General features: G+C 47.2%; 1 protein-coding gene across 2 annotated transcripts in view; it reads right to left on the reverse strand.

Annotated features, from left to right (window-relative positions):
• Positions 1-577: 577 nt before the first annotated feature.
• IGHMBP2 (immunoglobulin mu DNA binding protein 2) overlaps positions 578-22578 on the reverse strand; it is an 88958-nt gene continuing 66957 nt past the window's right edge. Inside the window, exons 10-16 of one of the 2 annotated variants that reach the window (XR_007357004.2) lie at positions 16043-16161; positions 11652-11746; positions 11012-11135; positions 7555-8394; positions 5998-6182; positions 3853-4058; positions 1019-1147 (exon numbers count right to left, since the gene is read on the reverse strand). Coding sequence is in view for 1 of the 2 variants with exons in the window: in XM_048852216.2 (XP_048708173.2) it covers positions 956-1147; positions 5998-6182; positions 7555-8394; positions 11012-11135; positions 11652-11746; positions 16043-16161 (1555 nt within the window). In the remaining variant the exon portion in view is untranslated. Of the gene's footprint in view, positions 1148-3852; positions 4059-5997; positions 6183-7554; positions 8395-11011; positions 11136-11651; positions 11747-16042; positions 16162-22578 lie in introns of both variants that reach the window. The other variant, XM_048852216.2, reaches the window with a different exon arrangement.

Raw genomic sequence — 22578 nt, forward strand, 5'->3', positions numbered from 1 at the left:
TAACCCAAATCTTAAACAGGGTCAATATCTACTGCACACTAGTACAGAAGTGAGCCAAGGGGTAGGAGCTGCTGTGCTTCCTAGATACAGCCCACACCAAGCATTTTGGGGGCACCGTGTCCGCTCAGTCATAGAAGTGGTCTGTCAAGTTGCCATTGGCTCACTCAACCTCCACCTTGTGGTCAAGGTTTTAGAATATGCCTGATCATATTCCAATTCATTTAAAATGTTTAGTAGACGGGCACATGTGGCAGCTAAAATGTTTACCATTCAGAGATGGAAGACTCTTGTCCTGTCTGCCTTTTCACACTGGTTAGCACAAAAGACCCGGTTGAGTGACCTGGAAAATTTCATTTCATTCTGATTCAAAAATCTTGTTTGTTCTTCAGTACACAAGTGAGATTTCTGAGCTGGAGAAACTGAATTGGTTATACGATTTTTATTCTGTTGTTTCCTTAATGCATAGTCACCTGAGGCTAAGTTGTTCCCACCCCACTGGTTATGAGGTTCTCATATCATAACCCATGGACATTTAACTTCTTATTAGAGTACCACAATGAAATGTCACATTGACAGCTTACTGCTTACGGGGTTTTATACCATTCTTTATTGTAATTCCATGCATCCTCTCCGTATACATTACCATGAGCCAAACAAAGCAAATCACCTTCCCTCCTCCCCTACCCCACCCTTACCAGCCATGCATTTTAGATTGGTCTTGACTGATATTTATTTTGCAGCACATCATACAGTCACAGAGCAGCTCTAAGCTTTACACCCTTCCAAATGAAAAGGTCCTTTTTCTGTCTTCAGCACAGTAAGAACTCAAGTTACAAAGGCCATAGACTTAAGATCTCCATTGGCTTTTCACATCCCTGTGTGTTCAACTGGAATATCAGTCCCAAAAGGGAAACATGATGGAATTCAGACTCTACTGAAAGCAAATCCGTCATTTTTATTTGTCTTTCTTTTTGCTCTTTCTCTGGCTGGTCAATTCATTAAGTTTTTTATCCAGGCGCCTCTGGAGATGAGCTCTTTTTGCTGGGTCCAGTGACTTGTCTTTTGATCCACTCCCAGCATAGAGAATTCCTTCTCTGCTAATTCTCTGCCAAGCTTGTGCTTTGGCTTTCTCCCCACACCCATGAACCTGTAGGAGACAAAACAATAATTTTGGTGGCAGACCTGGAACTGCCCTGAGATGTTACCCAGAAGATGCCTTATGAATGAGTGGCATTGTTAGAACCTGAAGTTCCTCATACAGACTTCTAAGCTTGAGCATACTTCACAGTCCATAAAAATGTCCACTGGTTATTTATAGCTCTTTTAATTCAGAAACAAAATACACAAGTCATTTGCCCGATAGAATACACACAGTAATTAAATCATCCTTTAGACAGCTTAAGTATTTCCTTCACAAAGTCTAAACATTTTGGGAGATCATTGCTCCATCATCTGAGTCACCTGATTTTTTAAACTTCTCTTATACCATCTGGTGAAATATTAACTCTGTTTTCTAACCTGCGGTGTTAACGTCCGCTATTTCTTTTCGCTCTCATTGAGGGAACGCATCTAAAATAGGTCTTATCAAGCAGGTATTGCACTTAAAGTCAGAAAAGTGACTTTGGGGGGAAAAAAAGGCACCTTTTATTCAAATATCTGCCCCTTCTGTGTGCTTGGGCCTATTTACACTGGGAAAATTTTCTAACTGGTTTTAAAATCAGGTCAGCTAAACCAGTTTCAAAACTGGACAGAACTGTAGTGAAGACTCTGCTTAAGGTGGCCTGATTCACTCAACTCTTTTTAAGATCATTACTGGTTCTGTAAGACAGGGTCAGGCCACCTTAAATCACTTAAAACCAGGCTGAAACTAATCTAATCGGGTTAGTTCAACCTATTTTAAAACCAATTTGACATTTTCCCAGTGTAGACAGACCCTTAGAGTCATATTACCTGATTCTTTTACTGACATGACAAACATTTTTGCCATTTAGCACTACAGGGCCAGGTGGTAAACTATTTAGGGCAAGGACTATCTTTTTATTCGGTGTTTGTAGACCGCCTGGCACAGTGGAGTCACGGTCCATGACTGAGGCACTCCTAGGAACTACAATAATATAAATAAGAAATGTTAAGGAATAAAGAACTGGATTCTGATCTGCCATATGCAACTGCCACTTAAATTACTTCCATCTAAATTCTTACTCTGGAGTCTTTGTAACCACGGCTTACATGGCCAGAGAGAGAGAACACAGCTGGGTTTTCAGATGCCAGCAACAGCTTGCAGTGCTGACAGTTACAAAAATCTTCACTTAGATGATGTATATCATCTAAAGATCACCGAGGGAGATTAAATAAGGAATTGCACAAAGTCATTTAAATCGGCATTTTGGGACCTTTGGGGCCCTATCTGGTACCATTTGAAATCAGTGGGAGTTTTGTCACTGACTTTGGCCCCAGTTCAGCCAGGTACTTAAGCATGTACCTAAACTACTGAATAATATCAAGCCTATTCAGCAAAATTCTTAAACAGCACATATTAAATCCCATTAAATGGGATTTAACAAGGGCTTTGCTGAATAGGAATGGATTTACACATGTGTTTAAGATAGGCATACTCTTAAGTGCTTTGTTGAATTGGGGTCTTTATTGGGAAAAAAAATTGGACCCTTTATAAACACTGTTCAGTCCCCACATGCACATCAATCCCAACTGGAGCTAAGAGGTTTGGTTTGATGTTAATGGCAAGCCTGGCCCCTTATTAGATCAGACTAAAGTCTGACCTGCTGAACCCAAATAAACAAGCAACAAAAAGGTAGTGAAGCAGATTTTATCCTTACAATTAATTCCCATTTAATTCTTCATTACAATTCATCAAAGAAAGGATCTCAATTAGATTCTGCATGAAATGAAATTCTGTCCAAACTAGATTCTGAATTAACAAAAATACAAATATTCTTTGCCATAGAAATATATCTTGTTTTTTCAGTGGAATAATCTACACTGACAGTTTATAGAACCAGCTAGGTTCTTAGAAGTACAGAGGATACTCTGCTGGGTGATGTAACGGCCTGTGTTAGATGATGACTAGATGATCATAACAGTCCCTTATCCATTCTGGCCTTAAAGTCTATGAATATCTGACAGGGTGGCACAGGCAGTTCATATGTACTCGCTTTTCATCTCTGCAGAGCTGAGTGCAGATTCTGGGCGTGGCATGTATGACAAATCAATTTGGTGGTATCCTCATATTTCCTGGTGGAAACTGGATCAAACTGCCATGCAATCTGGCCCAGCAGGAAGCCTGCTCAGGAGAAGGCCAGTCTAGGAATACGGAGACTCGGGTGCATTGGAAGAGTAGCATGGAGGAAGTTTACAGAGACTGGCTTGGTAACTTGTTCAGCCAAACATGTGGACACAACTTTTTGAATCAGAAATCAAAATCTCCAAACAAGGAGAAGCTTCCTCAGATCTACTTACTGAAAGGGAGGAACTGATTAGGTGTATGAGAACAGGGAAGTTTAGAACCAGTGACCATGAGCTACTTGAGTTTACTCAATTCTGAACCCTAACTACCTGTGTGACTTACATGTATGGCCCTGGCCTCCAGTTCCAAAGGTTCTGGGTTCATATCCCAGCTATGCCCTGGCAGCAATGGGTAAATCTCTAGTTCCTTTAATTTCAAGACTATCCTGAGTTGTTATAATTAACAACAACAAAAATTCTGAAGGGATATTAAACCTCATGCTTCAGTGCTTAAGCATTGATATTAATATAGGTAGAGGGTTTTAAGGAGCATCTTCTACATCAAGATGCCATGGACAGCAAGAACACTGAGGGCTTGTCTACACTTACCGGGGTATCAATGCGCAGCAATCGATGCATCGGCAGTTGATTTAGCGGGTCTAGTGAAGACGCCTGTCAGCATCGTGTAGTGTGGACCCCGCGGTAAGTAGATCTAAGTATGTTGACTTCAGCTACGTTATTCACGTAGCTGAAGTTGTGTAACTTAGATTGATCTCCCCCAAGAGCGTAGACAAGGCCTGAGTGTTAATTGTGAGCTGAAGAGGAAAGAAAGGTTTTGAGGTGAGATCTGCAGAAAGGAAGTGACTCAGACTCAGTGGGAGGGAAAGGACTCCAAAGAGCTGCATTATTTCAGCGCTAACCCATTGTTACACTGCCTACCCTCAGATCTGGGTTTAAGTGCTCTCTAACGGCATAGTCTAGTAACTGAATCCAAGGACATGCACAATTGTACACCCTGTTCACTTCTTACATATAAAAATAGTAAAACCAGAGATCGGGGAAAAAGTGTTTTCCCATGCTTGGAAACAAAACACATGCTGGACCTGAACCTTGACAGCAAGTAAAACCTTTCTCAAGTATCTGCTGGAGAAAAAGGTGAAAGGAGATTTTTTTTACCATCAACAGAAAACAATTCAAATCAGTCCAAACAGCTAAGACACAAAACAAAGCCCTGGGTAAAAAACCAACAGGAGCAAATGCTCCATTTTCTCATCTCTCTGGGGGCTAACCATAACCTCGCTTCTCTTTCTCACTCACATTCCAGCAGGGTGAGCGTTGGTTGCATTAGGGTTATTACCAGTATTGCAGTAGTGGTTAGGTTCCCCAGCGGAGACTGGGGCTCCAGGGTGTTAGATACTGTCCTACCTACACCAGAGGTGGGCAAACTGCAGCCTGGGACCGTCCTGCCTGGCCCCTGAGCTCCCCACTGGGGAGGCAAGCCCGCAGCCCCTCCCCCGCAGCCTCAGCTCGCCGCCCCGCCAGCACTCTGGGCGGTGGGGCTGCGCGCTCATGCAGGGTAGCGCGTCTGGCTCTGGCCAGGCGGTGCGGCTCCAGACATGCTACTCTGAGTGGCATGGTAAGGGGGCGGGGAGCGGGGGGGTTGGATATGGGGCAGGAGGTCCCAGGGGGGCAGTCAGGGGACAGGGAGTGTTTGGATAGGGCAGAGTTTCGGAGGGGACAGGGGAGGGGGAACAGAGGGGATTGGATAGGGGGTTGGGTCCTGGAGGGCCTGTCCAGGGGAGGGGTGTGGATAGGGGTTGGGGCAGTCAGGGGGCAGGGAGCTGGGAGGGTTGGATGGGGGAGGTCCCGGGGGGCGGTTAGGGGCGGGGTTCCCGGGAGGGGGCGGTCAGGGGACAAGGAGAAGGGGGGTTGGATGGGTTGGGGGTTCTGAGGGGGGCAGACATTGGGCGGGAAATGGGAGGGGTCGGATGGGGGTGGGGGCCAGGCTGTTTGGGGAGGAACAGCTTTCCCTACCTGGCCCTCCATACAATTTTGCACCCCGATGTGGCCCTTGGGCCAAAACGTATGCCCACCCCTGACCTACACAGTCCCAAGGATGGGAGACAGAAGTGCTATTATCTCCATTTTACAGATGGGGATCTGAAGCCAAGAGAATTTAAGGGTTGATCCTGCTGAGCACTCTGGTCTCAATCCAGCAAAGCCCGTAAGCACATGCCTAAATGCTTTGCTTTACTGGGGCCAGAGTGCTCAGCAGCTCTGCAGGATCAAGCCCGAATTGACTTGGGAATGAAATCCACCTTTTCAGATCCCCAATCCAGTGCCAAGATCATCCTTTCTTTTTTTCTATTTCTATTTTCTAGAAATGTGAATGTCAGAGATCAGTAAGAGAGAAGCAGCTACCACCAGGAGGACTTTGTAGCCTGTGTACGGCTAACAAAACCTGTACGCTCTTTGCATTCACTTTTTACAAATGCTCCTGATGTAGAGGGTTTCCTCCGGAACGAAAAGGTGCTCAGATCCAGGAGCAGAGCCCTCATTTTAAACTTCTCTGAGAAGCCAAGAGCAAGGCTAAGGAAATCGGCCTCAGAATGTTCAGTTGGGAAAGTCACTTCCACAATCCCAGCTAGTAAAAATTCATCTTGGGTCAAGCTTGGCCAAGAGACCAAGCAGACGGCCAGCTCCTGGCACGGCTCAGCCCCCTGCATTCACCCGGCCGACACACACAGCTCATACCTCCGGGACGCGATGGCGGAGGCAGTAGTGCTGGTGGCAATGCAGGCAGAGCTGTCCCAAGGTGGTAACGCTGGCCTGACACCTGGGGAAACCACATATACTGTCAGCTTTCACTGCAGCAGAAATCAGGGCATCGATATCTTCCTCAGCTGGGCTGTCTGCTCTGGTTTTAACCACAGTCTTTCCTAGAAGTCCAGGGAAAAACCCAACTGGTTACCTGAACATAATCAAATGAACTCAACAGACAATGGGCTACGTTCCTTGCTGGTGTTATGCAGTTCTATAGATTCCAGAGAGGTTCGCCCATTTGCGCCAGCAGAGGATTTGGCCCCAAAACGCTGCCAACCAGACTTGATCAGCAAGAACAGTTGCGGAGAGCCACATACGACAGTGAGATGTACCAAATGGCATAGGCCACTGACACACATGCATGGTAGTGGAGATGTAACAGTAGGTAGCAGACATCTCAGATTGTAACCCGTTCCGATTGTTCCCATACTCTGTTTTTCTTCACCACCCTGGTGTTTATCTGCCTTCCGCTGACTGGGCATTGTTAGGACACTCACTGGTAATGCTGAAACAAGACTGTTGCGGGCTCCTTGTGCTAGAGGAGCTTGGCCATTGGTTTAAAGACTCATGTGGCCTTAAGCCTCAAACACTTCTTGCTCCTTCTCGTCATCCCCGACACGCCAGTGTTTGCCCCATGTGTCTCTCGTCATCCCCGACACGCCAACGTTTGCCCCATGTGTCAATAAGCCTATTTCTAAGCAGGTGAGTGCCGCTCCCAAACCATTCTACACAACAAACAGATCCAGGCCCCAGCCTGTGATCGTCTAGGAGCTATTTCTTTGGAGATGAGCATCAGTGACCTTTCTGAAAGTCAAGTCAGATACTCTATGGACGCATACAAAGCTCACCCCCTGAGGGGAAACGCAGGGAATTAATGAGAGCCCTGCACGCCCTCCATTTAAGGATGGTCAATAATTCTACTGAATCCCCCATCTCATGGCAACTGTCCAAGACTACGTCTCTCTGGGGATAGAATACCCCTGGCTAGCGGGTCAGCTGACTCAGGCTCGCTGGGTTCAGGCTCCGGGGCTGAAAAATTGCCGTGTAGACGTTCGATGTCTACACAGCCCAACCCCCTGAGCCAGCTGACCCAGGCCAACCCTGGCCGTGCCACGGTGCTTTTCTCCCCGTGTAGGCCAAACGGGGTGCTATTCAGAAAGGGCCTGTTCTATCCCTGAGCAGAGGCAGAGAAACAGGCTGTAGCTGGGAGTACTTTACTAAAGCAGTGCAATGTTCAGAGGTCTGACATAGCTACAGTCTTAGGCTGGGATTTTCAAAGCAGCCTAAGGGAGTTAGGCACCCACTGAATTTCAGCGAGAGCTGGGCACCTTAATTTTCTTCGGCTCTTCTGAGAAGAGCCCAGGGAGCAGTGACAATGGGAAGCCTCCAGTGTGATTGGCTTTTGCTATGGAAATAGTGAATCTTCCTAAAGGCGGGGAAAGCGTTAAAGCGGAAAAGCCCTGGAAATCCCCGGAAGGAGGGGCCTACCTTTGGCTTCATTTTTGTGTTTCCTTCCAGCTATTTCCTGCAAATTAGTGCTCAGCTCCTGATTCTTTCTGACCCTCTCTTCCTGTTTGGCTTTTTCCCGTTGCATTCTCTCCAGGTGCAGCGTTTTCAGATCCACTTTCCCAGAGCTTATGCTGTTTCCTCCCTTCTTGACAAGGGCTAGCGCCTCTTTTGCAGGGCTTTGAGATTCGGCAGGCAGGGTTTGCTCACTGCCACCCGCATTCACTGGAGAGGAGCTGATGGTGGTGGTTCTCTTGCTGATGCTGATGTACCTCTCTCTCCCCTCCCCGGTGCTTACATGCTGCAACCCATATTCTTCGGCCATTTGGTGCACCAGCATCCTGTCGTGCGAGTTTAAGGATGAAGGGAAATCCAACTGCATCTCGCTGCTCTCCAGAAACTCCACCATCATGGCTCTGAACTTGCCTGAATTGTCTTTCATCTCTGGTCTTTCCACCCTGGCCTCCTTCACACTCTGCAAGGGACCTGCTGCTGGCTTGCGTGTGGATGGTTTCAGTGGATTTGATTTGGATTTCCGGCCTTCAGATGGAGGTTTCAGAGCAGAGGTTGTGCTGGTTTTAGGCCCTGCCCCTTGCTCGCCATGACCCTGAGAGTTCTCGTGAGAGTAATTTTCTGGCACGATGTCGTCGAGGTACTCAAAGGCTGTCCGCACTTCCCCATGCTCACTCAGATAATCCACCAGCCGTTTCAGAAAGGCCTGGCTGCTGACGGTTCGTGAGTCACAGATGACTGCCACATGGCGGCGTGCCCGAGTCACGGCCACGTTTATCCTCCGGTCTTCAGCGAGAAAACCCACCTCGCCTATAAAACACAAAACCCCTTGGGCCATCAGAAACAACAGCATGGGTGGTTGGCCACGCAAACAGCAATGTTTCCATACTAAAGGCCAGATCCCTCAGCTGGTGTAAATCAGCACAGATCATTGGAACTCCAGGGGTTTACTCCAGCTGTGGATTTGGCCCAAGATATTGTACTGGCTGCAGAGTGAGATAGTAGGGAGCACAGGATCTAGTGGCCTGACCATGGGGCTGGGAGGCAACAACTCCGGAGTTCCAGTCCTGGCTCTATTGCTAAGTCCCTCTATGGCCTTGGACCCATCATTCAACCTCTGCCTCAGTTTCACCATCTGCTAAATGGAACTAACAATCCTTATATAGCGAACAGGTGACAGAGAACAGATAAATGCATACAAGAGCTACTGTCTGAATGGATTATAATCAGGGCTCAGGAAAGCAACAGCAGGAAATGCCTGAAATAGAAGGGGAAGCTGCATATTAGGATTATGACACATGGGCAGAAATCAGCCTTCACGGCACCTGCCCACCCACCGTCTGTCTCCAGCTATCGATACTAGTCTCACTTTCTCAAGCAGAGAAATATACCAATCCCAAGCTACACCCCCTCCCCCATACCCACACACACGAAGGGTTAAAAATAGCAAACACGTAGGAGATTATCCCCAGTCTATTTCTGCTCTCTGGCTATTTTCTCAAGGAGCAGTAATAATAGATAGCAAATGCCAGAATGACTCAGCTCAGCTAGTGAGAAGGCCAGTGTGGGCGGCTCCCAAGTCTCCTGCTTCGATGGATAAATCGGAGACAACTGGAAAAATAAACGTTACGCAGATCGAGGTGACAAGCTTCATTCTGAGCACCTGAGGATCACAATACAGAACGAATCAAGCCACATTGGATTTTAATAGCTAATTGCGTGTGACCACGTCTCTGTGCTCCATGACCTGGCGTTTTGGTTGCTGGTCTTCACTGGGCAGAGGCTGCCAGCAGTGTCAAAGTGTGGGGTTTCTGTGATGTACACACCTTGGGAAATAGGACTTGGGCTCCTGTCCTTAGTGAAGTGCTGTCACCCACTGTGACGCCTCTGCTCAGATGCCAACTAGATGACAACAGGGGCAGACTGTGATGGGGAGTTTGGGGATGTAGCCACCTATACTGAATTCATTCTGGGTAAGTCACCGAGAGCCGTCACATGGCAGTGAGTCCCTGATTACTAATGGCTTTCAGTCATCAGCCTGTTCTAATCCACTGACGCCCCCTCTTCTCAAATCACACTTCTTCTATGAATCCTTCCCAACTCCTTCTCTCACTCTTCAAACCCTGCACCCCTCCCTTTCCCTAACCACTGTTCAATGTCTCCTCTGTAACTGTCTTAGACCGTAAGCCCTTTGGGTCTCGCTCTGTGTCTGAAAGGTGTGATGCACACAGGGGTGTAAGTAATTTAAGGGAGGGGCTGGGGTCCTGAGCTGGGGGGAGCCTCATGTGGAAGGGGCGGGGCATCAGGCAGAAGGGGCGGGGCCTTTAAATCCCCAGGCCATTTAAATCACCACTGCTACCCCAGGGCTCTGGCAGCGATTTAAAGGGCTAGGGGCTCTGGCGCTGCTGGGAGCCCAAGGCCCTTTTAAATTGCCGGCCTAGGGAAGCTGCCCCCTGCGGTACGGTCAGCTGTGTACTGGCTCCTGACGGTACACTGTACTGTACCGTACCGGCTTACTTTCACCTCTGGATGCACATTTATGGTGCTATAGAAATGATTCTGAATGATAATCCTTATGGTTCAGTTAGCGCAAGATGTGTTGCAATGGGCCCCAATTACATGGTTCAGCAGATTGAGTCTAAGAAGAACTACAGGGTTAGAAGGAACCGCAAGGGTCGTCTAGTCTAACCCCTGCCACGCTGCAGGATTTGTTGTGTCTAAACCATCCAAGACAGATGGCTACCCAGTCTCTTTGTGAAAACCTCCAGTGAAGAAGACTTCCAGCTTCAGGTGATTAGCCTCATTTCAGCTATTATCTTCCGCTGTATTCACTGATAGGAAAGACTCCAATTTTCTGCCCTAGATTTTCTCTGAAAACAAACAGTGTTATGCATTATTTACAATAGCAGATTCGGGTTGCTCTTTCTCTAAGGGAGGAAGCCTGCAAATAACAGGCTTCCCCAGGAACTCAGTGTTCTGTGGGGAATGCCTGGGGCTTGCATCCAAGTAGGAAGCCAGTGATGTGAGTGCAGGACTGCCAACCCAAAGGATTCAAAAATGGTGAGTCAAGCCATTCTCCTCACTTTTTGAGGATGTATGGATCATGAGATTTTAAAAATAATACATGTTGAGTTCTTATTTACTTTCTGCTGTGTGAGCCCTTGGGGTTCATAGTTTCAAGCTTTTCTCTGCAATAATGAGGGCTACAAAGTTACTTGTTTTAAAAAAAGAGAGCTGTGATTCTCAGGTAATCACATGGCTCCAAAAGCCAGGACTTCAGAAAAAAAACACCAGCTCTCAAGAGGCTTGCAATAAAAAACTCACGAGAATTGGCAACACAGAATTTTGCATTGTTAAATGATTCCCATTTCCTTATGTGATCAAGCTTTCTCTTCCCCCAAAATATTGTCCAGCACGGAACACGTACCCTTCCGATTGGATCTCACAAAGGAGAGCACGACAGCCTCCTTCTCCCGTCCCTGGAAGCCATCTACAGATTTAATTTCCAGCTCTGGATATCGGTGACAAAGATGCTCTCTTAGCATGTCCACCTGAAAAACAAGGACATGCACATATTAAGGACAAGGTAAATGCAAGATAAGAAGGATGAAAACAATATCTCCCCCGCCTGGAAGGTGCCCGCCTTCCTCCATATTCATGCATGCCTGAACTTGCATATCCTAAGGGGGAGGACTATTACCCAAGGGACTGGTCATGGGACTGTTAGTGAAGAACCACCTTAGTTCCAGTCCCATCTCTGACACCGATTCCCTCTGTGGCCTTGGAATAGTCACTTAATCCTGCTGGGCCAGATCCCTAGTTGGTAAAAATTGGTTCAGCTCCCCTGAAGTGAGACCCATTTACACCAGCAGAGGGCTGGCCCTCTGTTTCAGCATCCTCATCTGCAACATGAGGATACTAGGGAGAGTTAGGTAGGATTGGTTATTGAGCTCTGAACCTTTAACATACTAAGTACTATTCTAAAATACCAACGAATCTGGATTTGTTCTGGTGTATTCATTCTACACTCAGCTTGAAAAGCTGTGTAGGGGGTACTGTGTGCTCACCTGGAGGTTGTAAGGAGCAATGACAGCAATGTCTCTTGCTTTAACACCAGCTTCCACCAAAGCCTGGACGTGCAAGCCGACAAGATGCACTTCCCCTAGAGAAAAAACAAACCCAGCAGTAAATCAAGAACAGGCGATTTCACTCCAGGGAACGTTGACAGGTAAAGCCAAAAGGTGATGGCCACTCAACTGCTCACTTCTGCTGCAGTGATTAAGAAAAGCTACATTTTCCAAACTAACTCAACTGCATCCTTAAAGGCACCCTCTGGACTTTGGACATTTTCCATAGAGTCAGATTTATATATCATGGCACCAGCGTGGACAGAAAGCTCCAGGGTTCAGTGAAAATGTCAGAGACAGGACAGGGCTTGTTATAGTAACCCCTACACCAGTGCTTAAAAAAGCACGGTCAGACAGAGGATCAGTGACAGTCTTAATGGATTCCATCCCACGATCTCCTTGGATGGAGCTTATTGCTATATACTGCTGGAAAGCTAGGACTCCCCAGTTTCCTGTCCATTTATTTCTAGCTCTCCCAGATCATAAGATATCTAGCCACTTAAACATATGATCACAGCATTCTGATTATCAGGCTTCTTCCCACCCTCCCATTTCAATTCAGATATGATTTCAGTTGTCAGTACTTTATCTTGTCTAGAAGCAGGGCCCTGTGTATTACACAGCAATGGAATTTGCTGCAGAATCTACCCTCTCTCACACTGTGATCTAGAATCTAAACTTTTAATTAGAAAGTTTCTATCTCCCATGGTTGTGAAGACAACCTTGAAAATGCCATCCAAGTGTAAGAGATGCAATGTTATTTTCCTGAGGCTGCAGAGAGCCTGACTCAGTAGCTCTGAGAAGAAAAAATCACCTCATTCAGCTCAATGAGTGTTAACTCTGAATCCTGAAGAAGGTGATGTAGATGTGAACATTGTTAACTATTTCCCCATTAATCATTTTAGCAATAGCCAGCTAATGTGCCTATCCCACAATACCTCCCACCCCTTCCTCAGTGCTAAAACTTACAAACCTAACAAACCGAGGGTCATGCTCAACTGCCAAAACTTCCAGCTTTCCCCCAACACACACACACACACCAAACCCTTGGCAACTTCTATAGTTCAATTACTCTTTGTCAATACCAATATCAGTTGCCTATTGAAAACTATAAATATGGGGACAGCAAAAAATAAATTGAATTTAACATGAAAAGAAATACCCTGGGGGCTGCTGGACTGGCAGTTACCTATGGTTGTATTTAATATTTTTTAAAAATCAAATTTTTTGTTTAAAGGTAATGGCCATTGAATTTCCAGTCTGCCACACCAGAATGTGGCAGAGTCCAGGGATCTTATTGCAGAATTTAGGTCCAGTTTGTCACAGAGTACACAGGGTTCTGTCTAGAAGCTTGGAATCTTGGCTTTCAGTGGTCCAAAGCACTGGTCTAGCTCTAGAAGTTCATGGGAGACGGTATTAATACCTGATCCTTCAAACACTTATTATGCCAATGCTTAACTTTTTGCAAGTGAGTAGCCAAGCACGTAAGTTTGCAGAATCAGAGCTTTAATTGCTAAAACTAGGTTCTTTGAGGTGATGCGTGGCCCAGTGGTTAGGGCAACAAGCCTGGGACTTAGGAGGATGAGGTTCCATTCCTTCTTCTGCCACAGACTTCCTGCATGACTTTGAGCAAGCCACTCAGTCTCTTGGTTCCCCATCTATGAAGTAGGGAGAATAGCACTGCCTACCTCACAGAGGAGTTGTGAGGAGAAATAAAGATTGTGAGGCACTCAGATACTGTGGTAACGGGGGTCATAAAAGTACCTCATCGAGACAGATAGGTTTCAATTGAAAGAAGGTTAAAAAGGCCGAGCTGGAAAAGACTGCAATGTTCTCTTAAGGTCTGACTTGCCAGAGCAGCATTCAGACCCAGGAAACTAAAGCGTGACACTTGGAACTTTCAATGTCATGCACATTCCAAGCACGGGATTTGGGCTAGTGAGCAGAGAAAAAAAAATTAATCCCTGAAATGGGCAGCCTAGTTGTCAAGCAAGCTGCATTGCCATGTGGCAGATAGATACTTGGTGAACAAGGAAAAAAATCCAGGCTATTGTAGAGGTGATGGCGTGTGGGGCAGGGAGTCCACAGCATCGCTGGCCCAGAGAAGCCAAAAGTTTTGGGTACGCTTGGTTATTATTATTTGGGAATCTCAGTCAAGGATCAGGGATCTGTTGCGCCAGGCACGATATACCACTGCACAGACAACTAACAAAGAAGACAGTCCCTGCCCCAGAGAGCTTGAAATCTAGGCAAGGATGTGCTATTGTACTAGCAGCCATCATATAGGGGTTGGGGGAGAGGGCTTTTACTTCTGGTCTCAGACGATTACAGTGTTCAAGCATCACCATGATACACTGTGTAAATGGCTGGTATGAGGAAGTCAGAGCTGCTCGCTTTTCTGCTCTCCTTCCTAACATTTATGTACGATGTACACTAATCAAAATAAGCCAATCTTTCAAAAACACAGGACTAAGTGAGCCCCATCAGATACAGGAAAGACATGAAATTCACTGCTTTATGTAATGCCAAGGGATAACATTTCATCATTATTGCCCAACTGATTTGCCAACATAAAACGCTGTCCCCAGTGCTCTGGTCTTTCTCCCTGTTTGGAATCTCATTATATTAATATAGTGAAACCGCTACTGTCCCATTTAACTGTAGAGGTTTATGTACCTAATGTGTTACAATAAAGATCTGACAACGTGATACTCCAAGGCAATTAAAGCAACAACCCCGTAGACTACTGTACAGCACAAACCAAATGGGAGTTCAGCGTGGAGGGTGATACTCCGTGCTGAAAACTCACAGCTCTGCCCACCATTTCCTGGCTGGTGTGACAATCTGTGTGGTATTTAAACCCCCATTATCTGATCCAAGGCGATTCAGTCTGTTTTCTTCCAGCCTTCTCCACCTCTAACGAGCAGCAGCTGGTGTGGCCATGGTCCTAGTCCATTGTGTCGTCACCCAGAAACCCCAATGCATGCAGCACATGCCAAGTGTCATGCTCTAGGCCAGCAGAGCAGGGGGCTAGGCCCATTCTTCCTGTTTCCAGACTCCTGGCCGACTGATCCATGGAGTTACAAGAGACATTGATTTGTCCCTTCTGAGAGGAGGGCAGGAGCTGCACTTACAGAAGCGGCTCCAGCAGGAGAGGAGAAGTGGTTCCAAATCATAAGCTCTCTGGGGCAGGGACTGGCTATTCATTGTGGGTATGTACAGTGCCTAGCAGGATGGGGCCCTCAGGACTCCTGAGTCCTGGTTGGATCTGGACTAAAGCAGAGGAGAGAAGAAATGGATTCAGAGGACTCAGCTCTCACTCTGGGTGCGCGGTTGGGTCTGGGGTAAAGAGATGAAGAGGAAGGGGAGAGATGGTCACAGACGGGAAAGGAGGTATCAGAAAGCACTGGAACTCCAGAGGACAAGGGCTGTACACAACCGATTCGCCTAGGAAACAGTCACTGCCATGCACTTAAGGAAATGAATCTCATAATGATGGGAAGAGCGGGTAATAAACGGTGTGACCCATTTGATTAGGCTCCACTCCCTGAATTGGTAACCAAGTAATAAAGAGGTTTGTCACTGTCTATGAAAGCCCATGCTGATATCACTGTTCCTGCTGCCCTCTCTCCATGGCAGGGTGCCACCCCCCTGGCATTTTACGTCCAAAAGGGAGAGGGAGCTGACAGGAGGCATTTATCCTTTTAAAGTAAGGCTGTTAATGGCATGAAGGTGGCTGCTGCTCTCAGTCCCAGCACACGGGGCAGCCCAAGAATGTCAAGTTCCACTGCGCTCTGCGGCCCAAAACCTGACCCCTGCACAGCAAAACTCTTGGGTGGGGAGGATGCAGAAGCTCATGGGGAGGGGCAATTATCCCTGTGCACCACTGAGCCCAGCTCTGTAGGAGTCCGTAGGTAGCTCTTTGGGATGTGGCAGGGCTGGTTGATCAGCCACTATAAATATCCTTCAGCAGCCCCTGGCATTCCTTCCATCTGACGTACTACATCTTATTGCTTTGCTCTTTCCAGCATTTTAAAAAAACAGGACTAACCCCATCCACAGGAGACACCACCACATAGTTCCTGGCAGTCCTTGCCAGCTGACCGGTCTCTGTATCCCTGTAAAAGCCAGTATCTTGTTTTTCAATATCATCCACTCAGTAACCCTCCAACTTCCGCTGATAGAAAGTTATCCGGTGTTATCTGAACTCTCCTCCGAACTGTGCTATGACTTAGCGGGTGAATGGACAGCATGGCTGCAAGCTAAAGGGCTGGGAATCTGGGACAATCTACTCCTGTCAGCAAATCTTTCATCCTGTGAAGCAACAGTACCTTGATTCCCTTTAGACTGTTCATCTTCCACTTCAAGCTCAAATAAGCCACAGCCAGCTGTATCTATAAGCAGCAATGGAATCCTAGTCTCTTCTGTAGAAGCAACTCCCGGCAGGTCCCTAACGGGTTATGTGGAAAAGAGTGAATTAACAACACTGAAGTAACACTGCAGCATCAGACAGCCGATCAAACATTCTGCCTCCCGCCTCCGCCCCTGACGTGGCGAATAAAGAGACTCTCGTCTCAAGGGTAAGACAGAGAAACCATTATATAGCACCCGCTACAGGCAAGGTTATAGACCAACAGAGGCATCCACTCTGGAGGGGAAGTTCAAACAGGTCTGTATGTCACACGGTGCACAAGAATGCTCACAGGACTGGAAGTCAGGAGCTCCTGCATTCTCATCTCAGCTCGGCTGTATGGCCTTGCACAAGTCCCTTCACCTCTCTACTTCATTTTCCCCACCTATGTTATATAATGCCTCCCTGATCCCCTTCTCCACTCCTCAACGTTCTGGGCATGCTGCACTTGTAATGACATGGCTCTAATTGCCGTGTATTGCATCACTTTAAGAGTGCGACGAATGCTGCAGCTCCGGGATCACCCTATGTAACCCATTGGGTGTGTTACATGTCCTGGACAGCGCCTGTTTCACAGAGGACATGGGTCTGCTCTAGCTTTCAGCTTGAGAGCCTGGCTCTTCAGCTAGTGCAAAGGCTCGTACCTTTAGCTCTTGTGTCCCCACGTTCAGCCCCTGGTATTGACCAAGATGATGGTCATTGCAATGCACTGCAAGACAGACTTGTGACCACGCCATATATCAATTTCCAAGATGGTGGCAGTTCAACAGTGGCAGAACTGTGTGTCTGAAAAACTGATCTGAACACTGGTCAGAGGGACTACGTCGTAACAGCCCCTTAAACGCCTCTCCCCAGCCACCCAATGGGAGGGGTGATGGGCACCACTGGGCAGTTGCTTCTTCCCAAAGCCCGGACTAGCCAGCCAGCCCTAAAAACTTTGTGATTATGTAAAAACCACACACTACTTTTTTATGAACTGCAATAATTTCTAATACAAACCAAAGTAGAGAGCATGGGAGTTAGTATTTCACTCCACTAGCATCAGACAGTAAAGCTACAGAAATAGGTTTTTTCCGCAGCAGCTTTTAGCACCGTAAGGAGGAAGAGACTTTAAAAGTGTTCTAAGACGTAGCAATTTGACTGCTGTGATGTCAGTCGAGTCAGAACGCACCAGCCAGGTAACTAGCCAGGGATTCTGGTTTCATGTCATTTCTGCATCCGAAGAAGCTACATCAACAAGTTACATTTTATCCCCCAAGAGAGTTGTTCCTTGAATTCACAGTCTGCGAATGGACCAAGAGATGGAAGGGCTGGAGTAGAAAACCAGCAGAATGCTGGACAGCTCCAAGGCAAGTACACTTGCAAGTCCAAAGGCTCTGATCCTACAGTACAATCCTATCATCACTGAGATGTCACAGGAACAAAGCCAAGGTTGCTATTATTACAGCAGCACCGAGAGGCCCCAGCCCCGTTTGGCAGTTCAGCGCGCTAAGAGGGGTACACGCACATAGCAGGAGACAGTCCCTGCCCCAAACAGCTTACAAGCCAAATAGACAAGAGACACAAAAGGTGGGAGAAAGGAAGGGTTATCTCCATTTTACAGATAGGGAACTAGGACAGAGGATGAAATCCTGGCCCCACTGCAGTCTGTGGGCCAGGATTTCACCTAGAGAAATGAAGTGGCTTTCTAAAGTAACCAGGGAAACCCATAGCAGAACCAGGAACTGATCCCAAGTTTCCTGAGTTGCAAGACAGGGCCTTAACCACAGTCCCAAACACTTGAACGATTTTCCAGCTCGGTAAGTTTGCCCGTCTGCATTTGCATTCCACTGGTTTGCTTTGCTTTCAATGGGCTCTCTTTGGATATTACTCACTTCATCAACAACAAAAGAACTCTCCTCTCTGGACTGACACTCATTCATCTTCTAGCTAGAGACGTCCCCAGGGTAGCACGTGCGCATGCATAAATGAACACCGATACAACAGACTCCTGTACACCCCTATGAAAATTCTAGCCAACATTTCCACTTGCCTTGCAAGAAGCAGCACAAAGACAAACAGCAGCCTCACGGACAATCATTTAAAGCTCAGGGCTGCCCCTCACAGGACTGGTCTAGTGCCCACTTGAAGGGATCACGTAGGGTGTTTAGGGGCCCTGGGAGAGTGCCGAGCTGGATTTACCAGTCACAGCATGCTGGGCCCTGCCAAGACACTCCATTGCTGCTTTTAGACCTAGAGGAAGATTTCTTCCCCCCCAGCCATGGAGGTTCCCTTCCCAATGCACAGCTGCTCGGGCTTCATGCTGCAGTCCAGCATTTGGATTTTAATAAAAATGTGACTCATCCCCCATATTTACAGTTAATTCCTGTAATTACCATCCATGTTTTCCACAGATCCAGTTCTGAGCAGCAGCAAACCAGTTTCTCACTGAAGTATTTCTTCCCCTTTGGTCTGCAGGACAGATTTATCCCCCTTTTCTTGATGCAAACCCTAAGCAGCTTCCCATCCCTTTAACATCTGTCCTGCTATTCTTCACGCTGGTAGCCTGCTTACCTACACACTGAAGGATTTGTCTAGAACCCAGACATGGTGAGTCTCCTCCATACAGACAATCCTGTTGACACGGATTCTTTGACAACTCCTAGAGGCCAAACAATGTACTTGCAGCACGTCTCATTATAAGGAACAATCTTAATCTGGAAACTTCATTTCAGAGGAATAATTAGCTGCATACGTCTTTTGGGGGAGAGAAACAACGTGCTCCTTTGGGAGAGGAAAGCATTCAGCAGAACAGGGTGTTACCCTGGAAAAATTTCTGGTGCTTATTTAAACGCTAACCCCTTAGACACAAGGGGAAAGGTTAACCCACTGGCTATTGCAAAGCAACCTGAAATGCAGCCATGTGTTATTGTTTTAGGGAGAGAATCCTGCAGTCAGTATCACAGCCGGGACAGTCACTGCAGTCAAATGCTGGATGGAATCTCAGTTCTGGTGCAATACATATAATGCTTTACTGCCTCCTGCACTTCCTTTGAAAGAAACATTTCCCAACTTCTTGTTTGTTCTAGTTAGCTGGACACAATAACCACAGGTGTCAGGTGCCTCTCAGGCACAGCCAGTGTGGCCAACTCTTGTGATTTTGTCATGGGGGACTCACAATGTTTGGTGTTTCACTTAAAATGCCCACCCTTGGATTCTTGTAATTAGGGGAGAATCGGACCTTTCATTTAAAAAAAAAAAGTTTCTAAGCCCTTGTGGTTGCAGAGAAAATCTTGAAAACATGACCAAAGGGCACCCTAAAGACTCAGAAACCAGGCAGCTAATAAAAGGAACCCAAGATGTACGTCTTGTTTAAATCTCAGGATTTTAAGCCACTCTCAGGATTTCTTAGAGACTGGCTCATGATTATTGAATGCTGAGGGTTGGCGATACTGCACTATGGCCTCACAGATTTAACAGTGAGATAGGGGGGTTTCTTATAGCCCAGTGCTCCAGCTTCATAAGTGTGCTGTCACCTGCTGGTAGTGTCTGAAAGGAAGTTTGGAAAGAAGAGTTTGGTCCTTAAGAAATACTAGGACCATGAAGGGATGTTGAAGGCAAAGTGTATCCTTTTGATATAGCACAACCCCATTTTACTGAAAACCCCCATTGACTGAAATCTGGCTAGGTGTCTCATGGGGCTTTACTGTCATTATTCATGTTCATTATTTCTATTGCAGTAGCATCTAAGAACCCCAAGCAGGGTTCAGGCCCCCAACCGCATGATAGACACTATACAGAAAAGCAACACGAAGAGCTGCCCCAGACAGCTCACAAACCAGGATTCTGACAGTATGCAACAGGTGAATAAACAGACAAACATGGAAGGGGAGAACAAGGCGTGTTTGCGTAAGTTAGCATCCCTGCATAAGATGCCAATCAGCGTCAGAATCAAAGTCAACTTTAAAGGGGCTGCACTCCAACTGGCAGGGTCCCTTTAAATAATCTGGCATTGTTTTCACCGGAGCTCATGGTCCAGATCTCAGAGCCTGGACCTACCAAGCTCCCCCTTTGATAAGAGACCCTACATATCCAAAGGTTTTAGCTGCCTCCACCAAGACCTTCCCACAGAGAAGGCTGCATTGGGCACTGCTTCTCCCAGGACAGCATCCTTTCCACTTCTTCAATGACCCAAGTGGCTGAAGTGTCAATCTTGCCCAGAAGGCTACTTCCATTTACTATCCTCTGAGTAAGAGCGGCTTCCCACAATCTGCTTGGAATGTTCTTTTCTGGAGCGTTCACACATGGCTGCTGGCCCTACCATTTATGCTGTGCTTGAAGAAGTAGGTGATAGTTAATTATTGCAGCATAAATGTTGCAGGATTCCTTCTGCTTTCCTGTTTTGCTGCAATGCCTGACTCATAGCAGCAGGCTCTTCTCAGATTCATGCTTGCTGGCCAAGAAACAGTCACAGCTGGAGTCTTTTAGCCTTATCTGTTATCTGCTGCCTAATGTACATATTTGATATGCTCACAAATCGCTTTATCAATGCAAAATTGGACTCGGACAGATCAGTGCCAGCATGCAAAACAGAGGAGCTTGTGGGATCTGAGAATCACCTTTGCAAGCAGTCTCCAAAATGCATGTCAAATCCCCAGCCAGAAGAATCAGGTGAAGAGTGAGGGTTGTAAAGATATCAAGCATTTAAGGGGAGGAGGAAACATTTTTAATTTTCTTGGTTTCTGACTTTTGTAAATTACCATTTTAAAAAATTCAGTCAAATTTACACTTTGAAAAAAGCATTAGATACGGAAATACAGAGTAAGGCTCCCTAACAACCTAAACTCTACCCTGAGGGCACAGCTAAGGTTATTAAGGAAATACAGACTTCTCTCTGGGCAAAGCTAAGTTTTTTAGGGAACCGTAGCTCGTTATCTCCATACTTTCAAATGCTTAGCGCTTCTATGGAAGGGCACCCCCTACAGCGGTGGTTTTCAAACTGCGGGTCACGACCCACTACTGGGTCGCGGAATGTAAGGCACTGGGTCGCGGCACCTCTGGTCAGCACTGCCGACTGCGCCATTAAAAGTCCCGTCGGCGGTGCTGCCTGGCTAGGCAGGCTAGTCTCTACCTGTTCCGACACCTTGCTGCGCCCTGGAAGCGTCCAGCAGCAGGTCCGGCTCCCAGGTGGTGGGGGGGCAGGGAGGGGGGAGGGAACGGACGGACGGACAATGGGGCTCTGTGTGCTGCCCCCGACCGGAGCACAGGCTCCACACTCCCATTGGCCAGTTCCCGGCCAATGGGAGCTAGGGTGGTGGTGCCTGCAGGTGAGAGCCACGCGGAGCTGCTTGCTCACCTCTGCCTAGGAGCCAGACTTGCTGCTGGCCACTTCCGGGACGAAGCACGGTCCGTGGTGCCAGGACAGGCAGGAAGCCTGCCTCTGCACCCTGGCTGTGCTGCTGACCAGGAGCCGCTGGAGGTAAGCCCATGCCCCAACCCTGTGCCTCAATCCCCTGCCCCAGCCCTGAGCACCCCCTCAGACCCAGAGCCCCTTCCTGCACCCCAAACCCCTCAGCCCTGGCCCCACCCCAGAGCCTGCACCGTCAGCCCTGAGTCCTGACCCCCTACCCTACCCCAAACCCTTCACAATTTTCTTCAACTGGGTCACCAGAAAAAAAGTTTGAAAACCACTGCCCTACAGAACGTCAGTACAGGGCAGATTTTCAAAAGCATTCAGCCTTGGCCTAACTCCGCTCCCATTGAAGCCAAATCTCATCCTACACATCTATCACAAGTATCATTTTATCATAGGAGTTGGCATTTAAACACCAGATACCTTGGTGGTAGGGTCAGGAACCTTGACAGCCAGGAACATCTTCGATCCTGTACACTTTGGTGTTTCATATATGGCTGCAGACGTTTTAAACCCCTTTCAGCAGCTCCTTTAAAAGTCAGTGGGTGCTGCTATGGGTGTAACAGTTTTTAAAATCAGGATACTTATTTAGGTGCCTAAATACTGATTTCAGAGCCTAATTTTGGTTACCCATTTTTAAAATCTTGGCCAGTGTTTCTCGCTCAAAGGCGTTTTTGACAATATGTTGAGCAACCCCCTCCCTCCAAGTCAACTCAAGATGTTTCAAGAGGGGGACACACTTCCCCTTGAGCCTCCATATCTCGCAAACCTCTTGTCTTATTTGGTTCCAAGAGCCCAGAAATTTCTACCCTCGCACAGAATCCGATATATGAAACAGCAGGTAGGGTGGTGCGAATTTGACAAAGCTCGGTGAGTGGATAATGAGGGCAAGATCAGAGTTTTGAGGGTTAGGTTCCCCTCCAGCCGCACATATATGGGTTCTAGCATCTCACCAGGATAAACCCAACCAGTCTGTAAAAAGGGTTCCAGTATCCCTCTCACCCCAAACCTGCCAGGACTTCATTAATCTGATCCTCATTTACTAGCACCTGGGCACAGTAAAA

This window comes from Caretta caretta, chromosome 6 (genome assembly GCF_965140235.1).
Source record: "Caretta caretta isolate rCarCar2 chromosome 6, rCarCar1.hap1, whole genome shotgun sequence".
Lineage (NCBI taxonomy): Eukaryota > Metazoa > Chordata > Testudines > Cheloniidae > Caretta > Caretta caretta.